This window comes from Mastigoproctus giganteus, chromosome 3 (assembly GCF_048544385.1).
Source record: "Mastigoproctus giganteus isolate SK-2022 chromosome 3, ASM4854438v1, whole genome shotgun sequence".
In the NCBI taxonomy this organism is placed as follows: domain Eukaryota; kingdom Metazoa; phylum Arthropoda; class Arachnida; order Uropygi; family Thelyphonidae; genus Mastigoproctus; species Mastigoproctus giganteus.
The window spans coordinates 177876353-177883517 of record NC_143577.1 but is presented as its reverse complement, the minus strand read 5'-3'; the positions used below and the strand labels follow the sequence as shown (position 1 = coordinate 177883517).

Below are 7165 nucleotides of genomic sequence, written 5' to 3'. Positions count from 1 at the left end.
CATAAAAAACAAAAAAAATTCAAGAGGGGGAGTACTTACTTTTATGAGCCTACTTATTTACTTTTACAGATATCCCCTCCTCCCAAATTACCAATGAGTAATAATTTTTAACAGTATTCTAAAATAAACATGACATTATTAACAAAATCATACCATTCAGCAATTAACATGAATTATGGGATTGATGTTTTATTTCTCATTGGCTAGCATAACACAAAAATACTGCTGTGGACCTGACAGAATTGCTTCAGGTAGTCATGAATCATATCAGGAAGCTGTCAGTTGGCTGTTGCTATGATATACAAGAGTACCAAAAATTTCTTGTTGTAACTTCACTGTAAATTAGTTCAGATATTACATGCCAAAAATGTTTATTTGTTGGAATTACAAAATATAGAACATGCTGTACAAATTTTATTAAAATAAACTCTTTAACAATTAATGGAAACAATTTGGGACCTTCATGATTTTCAAAGGCTGCTGTTCTAAAGAGCTGAAAGCTTATGATTCCACACTAATTTACAAATATCAACTGAACATTCAGTTGGAAATTTTAGCTCTGAAGTAAAAACTATTCCAACACTGTACAGTAGATGGACTGTATACTGCAAAAAACAGTAACAAAATTCATAAAATACATTACAAAACTCATTAGTAACTTAGTTTGTTTCTAATAGTTTGATCGTGTTTGTGTTTCCATGCTACTAATATGAATGGACGACCTTCCCCCATTATTATCAAAAGCAGAACTAACAATTTTTGGAACACTACTTTCTGGTGATCTGTAGAGATAGCTAGGTACTTCAGGCACTTTGTCTTTCTTCAATTTTGGTCTCCCTGAAGAGTCACTAGAGTTATGAGTACACCGATGAAATCCAGATGTGTAAACAGCAGTCCCATTAGCTGGTTTATCAGAACAAAAACCCAGATGTTCAAATTCAACATTTGGCTTAGGACGACCAGTTGAACTAGTTTTGGTATGTCCTGCTACTGAAGCATTCCCCTGTTTGAGAAGAAACTGTCTATGAGTCGGCATGATTCCATCCAAATGGTGCTCATTTAGATCAGCAGGCAATGGCAATGAGCTCCCTGCATGTACTAAAGGTGAATCTCTTCTTTCTAGATATTTATGAACAATTTGATTCCCAGTTAATGAGGACAAACCACTATCTCTCGAGTTGAAGTGGTTACCCAGATCCTGCGATCCCACATTTATATCATATTTTTGAAAGTGTTTATCATCACTTGTGCAACTACCATTTACTTTACTATAATCACTTTTAGTGTCATCTATTTTCACTCTTCTTAAAGCTGATTGTTCATCTTTATTTTGAATTTCAGGTTTGTAATAATTGTTGTGGTGATCTTTTCTTTCATGTTTTGTTCTTGCTTTGCTTTTAAGTCCCCTAGATGAAAGTTTTGGTGATCGATTGACATGGCTCAAGCCTCGTTCTGGTCTAGGTTCTTTTTCATCTAATGAGCCAGGCAAATATGTCACCCTTGATGCTGCTTCTTGTATGTAGTCTGAACCTCTCATTTTATCTAGACTATTCCAGCTAGTAGTATACTCCCAAGTATTTTTTTGTTCACCTGAAGATGGGTTGTTAGAATTTTCAATGTTTGGTTTCAACACTACACTACTGGTTATAGGCTTTTGGGAAGTATCTTGATTAGTAAAGGATAATGGTGCACCATTAATGATAGCTTTGTTATTCACATGGTCACTTGAATGGGTTAGATCCACTACAGTTGATGTTTTCTGCAAATTGCACTTTACCTCTTTTTGCAAAGAATCTACAGAAACATCTGATGTATTGTCATCTTTTAGTGTTACTTTTATGCTGTTCTGGCCTCTATTAGACCGTGCTTTTGTAGAATTACATATTTTGTTAATAGCTGGCCTAAATCCATCAGAATCAGAACTTGAACCAGCAGATTCATCTCTGATGCATTGATCCAAGTGCCACAGTGCATTGGTTGCTTCTGTAGCAAGTTTCATTATTTTCTTTCCACTCTCTTCAGGCTGATTTTGTTGACAGTGAACTTGTGCAGCTGTTTTTATTGAAACATTATTAGAATTTAAAGATGTAAAAGCTTTTCGCTTTTCAACAGATAATTCATTATCATAATTTGAGTTAATTACTCCCCTATCATGTGCTATATCAGAAGAATCAGATTTATCATCTTCAGCAGAAGAAATAGATATTTTATTCATTGATGGTAACACTACTGAGTTTTCAGTATGAATTTCTTGTTTTGACTGCTTTAAAGAAGACTGCAAGACCATGGCCAATCCATTTGGATCAGAATGTAGACTTTCTGTTTCTAATGTATCTTCAAACTTTTTTTCCCACTGAGGAACACCTTTCTTCATACCTCCCTTGGTCATAGCACTAGCAAGCATTCTTTCATTTAATGAACCCGTAGTTGATACATTGACAACCACTGGAGTTTTATCTTTTTCTTGGAGAACGTGTTCTGAATTCTTAAAGTGAGATACTAATTTGTGAGCAGCTACTCCTACACTTTGTGATCGCCGAGGTCCTAGTCCATGTCCAGGAAATGTGTCTTTTCCTATTTGAGTTAGATCATCAATTGATTGGCTTCGGTAAAGAGGATGAAACAGTCGTTGACCTCCACTACTGAAGCTAGAAGAGCCTAGTCGCTTTCCTGGTGTCGATGGTTGAATTCCACGAGACTGTTCAGGTGGTCGTTCAAGTTCCAACTGAACATCATAAGGAGAAGCATAACTAAGAATAGTAAGGGCATCCTCATAGACCATACTGATGAAGGAAACAGTCACACTCAAAATCCGATCACCTAAAGAAAATATAGATTTAATAAAATGTCACCAAAATTATACACTTTATAAATCATATGTTATCACACAAGATAATACTAAGGGCAGTGTTATCCAGCTGGCTCACTCCATATGGTAGAATCAATTCTTAAAAATTAAAAAAATGTAATAATGAGAGACTACTAAGGGAATAATCAAAGCAAATCTGTTGTTAAAAAAGTGGGATAGCACCACCAATGAAGCTATTACTAGTGAGTGTTTACTGAGGGCAGTTAATTTTCCAGTTGCCAGCTCTGTGGAGTAAAGTTGTTTAAGGAATTTTGAAATATTGTAAAAACAAAAACTTTGTACATGCTTTTAAAATTCACTTTTATTGGCTGCCCAACGTTAGAGTAAAATTTTTGTCAAAATTCAAATTGCACTTTTTAAACAATATTAAAAAATGTTTAAAAAATTCATAAATAGAACTCTATATTACTTTTTTTTTTTTTTATGCAATAATATCCTCTGTCTCTTTATTTGCTATATCACTTGATTCATTTTCATCAACTCAGCTGAATTCCTGAGTTTGCTCCAAATAAGATAATCGAGAGTAACAACAACAATCTTCTCTAATTTCAAAGCTGTACTGGAAGATTAAGACAATTTGTATATTAATGGACACATTATTTGAAATGTGACTGAAAAGACCCAGAAAAAAATATACACTACATTGCCAAAAAATATCCAGACACCTATAAGATTTGGAAAAATTAACTACACCCACCATCCAGATGTCAAGAACAGGTATAAAAGAAACTGTGTTCATGCTAGACATAAGCAGATTAACAAATACAGCACACAGGTCAGAGTTTTGAGATTTGCAGCTTTCAGTCTTCATAGGACACCATATTAATCAATCTGTTTGTGCCATTGCAGCAACACTAAATTAATGATGGATAACATAATCATCAAATGGAAATGTCATGGTGCAAGTATAGCCAGAAAACATTTGGGAAGGCTACAGAAAATGAAAGAGACTGGAGGGCTCTCAGACAAGGGATATATAGATCCCATCAGACCTCAGCAAATACTTTCAATCAAGGGAGGCTACAGAAATTGATATTAATGCAAAGACAATATGTGGGGAGCTGCATAGCAACAGATTTTATAGAAGAGTACAGCATACATTGTATACTGTGACATTTGGTTTATATGCTGTAGTAGATTTACCAGTGTGTTGTCTGAACTCTGAATTTGGGGGAGGCGAACCCTGTCAATGACAGGGTTTGCCTCTAAGCTGTGCACCTGTTGGCCATGCAATTGATTTGGTAGTGCTGTGCACTAAATTTTTTGAGTGCACACTACATTCTGGAATACAACTGAATATGGCTGCACCCAGGTCTCAGGGTTCACACATTTCTATTATTCAAATACAAATTATGCTTTATATCTGTTAGGAAACCATATGTGCTAGAAAATTTGGTTAGGAGGTACATTTTTCATGGAAAATGTACCTCCTAACCCTCAGTAGTAAGAGATTACATTGTCTTGCTGTCAGTGAAGGATGTATGGGGAGCATATAAGGATTACTTTCTGAACGGTCACCCCGTAATTTATAAAAATATTTGTTAAAACTGTCAAGATTGGTTTTCCTAAACCTAATTTTATATTTGTAAATCTGTTTAATCTATAATTAAAATTTTCTGTTATTAAATTGTTCATTTTTCTGATTTATGTAAAAATCAAAAAACAACATTATTAATTATTTTTATATGATGACAAGCTGTGCAATGACATAAGCATTAAAGTGATATTCATTCCATGAAATGAGGAAAAAAATTAGGAGGGAACCATGGCCACTGGTCATTGTTCCGGGTACAATAAATGATATGCGGAACATTGATTTCTTGAGAATTCTGCTCTTCATACACTATGACAGCAAGATGGGGAGGGCCCTTTTCTGTTTCAGCATGACAAAGCACTCTATTATACTGCACATCCTGTGGTGACTTGGTTTGAAGATGTGGGCATGCCAAAGCTTCAGTGGCCTGCCCAAACCCCTGACTCCACTGAACACCTACTAGATGAAATGGAAGGTTAGCCTCAGAAGAGACCAGCAAACAGAAGCTGAATTAGCTGCTGCTGTGTTGAAGGAGGAATGGACCAAAATACCACCTTTGCATTATTAAAAATTGGTTCGGAGTATCAATGAGGATACAAAAAAAAAAATCCAATTTGGTGATAATGTTTGTTTTAAAGTAGTGCACAATTTGTTGTAAAGGCAAAGGTTCTACTGTGAGATATGTATCAAGTAGGTGGTTTAAATCCTGCTAGCATAGTTAAAATGAATTATACAGATGACCCCCGCTTAATGCTGATAATGCGTTCCGGAAAAACAGAGCGCTAAGTGAATCCGCTCTAAGCGAGCGCCGCATTCCCATAAGGTAACATATGTATTTGTGAGTTGCGGTCGGTGCCATAGGATATTTCCTAATCAATAATAAACGGTAGTGAAAAGATGCACAAATGTTGGTCAAAATATTTAATATTCAAATATTTGTAGATATAAAATATTCTGCATTACATGCGTATATAATTATGTGGTAACTACTTACGTATCAAAATTAAACTTAAAATTCCAATTAAAATCATGAATTTAATTGATTTAATTTAATTGATGAATTTAATTATGAAAAATGTGTCGATTTTGGGTTGAACTTTGGCCCTCTTCCAAATAAACTAAAAGGGGTATTAATTTTAAATCTCCCGCAGTTTAATTACCACCCAACAATAAAGTCAACCGATCCTTCGCCGCTTTGAAACCTGGCACTTTTTCTTCTTTCAATATGAAACTTCTTTTAGGCATTCGTTTCCACAAAAGTCCTGCTTCATCTATGTTATAAACTTGTTGAGAAGTATAACACACAATACCCCTCTTCAATAATTTTAACAAGTTCTTTTTTGAGAAAGTTTCGGCTCCTCGATCTGCACTTGCGGCTTCTCCCTGGATTTTAAATGTATTCAACCAGCCCTTACTAGTTTTAAATGGTTCCAATTTTTTTTTTTTAGGTGAGTTTTCTTCAGATCATCATATAGGCTAATCTCTCTCTCTCTCTCTTTTTTATTATTTATAACATTTAACTTAACTGAATTCTGCATTGGATATTATCTTCAATAAAATTAGTCTTTCCATTTCAACCCTAATAGCTGGCCTAGTCCTAGTTGCTTGCAGTGGAACAGCTATCTTTCCCGCTGCTAAAATTAATTCTTTATTTTTTCATAATTGTTCTTACATTTAAACTTGCAAGTCCTAAATTATGGCACACATCCGCTTGTCTTTGACTGGATCGATTCGCTTCAAAACGTCTAATTTAATTTGAAAATTCAGTAGTATTTTTCTTACATTTATAGTCTTCGTACTGCGCCCAGATGTTGTTGCTCTTTCATTCTTATCGGCCATTATTAACTCTTCGAAAATTTAACTGCGTTGGTTGCATTAATTATGATACAATGTTCAAGTAAACTGTCCGTTACACACGATGTCTAATACTGTACTGAGTGATGACAAGACTTTGGATAAATGCACATAATGCAAATACTACAAGCAATATACTTGATCATTTTTTAAAATGTTGATCTTGGAACTACATAGCAAGTCACTGTACCAAATTGTGTTCCACAGAACCCCAGGGTTCCGTGATAAAATTCAGGGGGTTCCGCAAGACAGGGTGCCCTTTATATCTTTCTTGTTTCATAAAAATGGGTAAGTATTTTAAAAAAATGAAAGAATTTAAGTTATGTAAAAAGTTACTCAAGAAAAATACAAAAAAATTACAGTCAGTAGACGATGGGCCGCCTAAATACATTAAAAATTATTGTAGGCGGCCCATCGTCTACTGACTGTGACGTCACTGTACCAGCAGCATGGCCTGTATATTGTAGTGTGGCCTCACGTGATCCAGCCAATCAGGATGTATTATCTTATCGTCAGAATATCCTAAAAGACCTAAAACAAAACATCACCTCATTACTTGTTATGATTTCGTTAGACTAGAACAAATCATTCACTGTTGCACTGCGGATTGCCGAATCAGTTTATTGTTTATGATTATTGTATTTTTAACAAATTTATTCTATTTTACGTTCATTTTCTACTCATTAAGATTGCAGTTTGTGCTTTTATAAATTAAGTAAAACTCTATCACTAACTTTTTATAATCTTTTCTTTAAAAAAAAATGTGGATGTAGGGATTCCAATTTAACAATGGATCGATGGTTAAAATGTGGATCATTCAAAGAAACAGGAGATACCATTATCAATAAAACAGTAGAAACCGTGGAATCTGCAGACGTAGAGATTTCAGAACTTGCCCAACCATCAAC

At 34.7% G+C, this 7165-nt stretch overlaps 1 protein-coding gene across 1 annotated transcript in view; it reads right to left on the bottom strand.

Moving 5' to 3' along the window:
- Positions 1–670: 670 nt before the first annotated feature.
- The window catches only part of LOC150088438 (uncharacterized), a 225418-nt gene continuing 218923 nt past the window's right edge, over positions 671–7165 (bottom strand). The window contains exon 6 of the mRNA XM_090370156.1: positions 671–2820. Within this exon, the coding sequence (XP_090226282.1) occupies positions 671–2820 (2150 nt within the window). The remainder of the gene's footprint in view (positions 2821–7165) is intronic.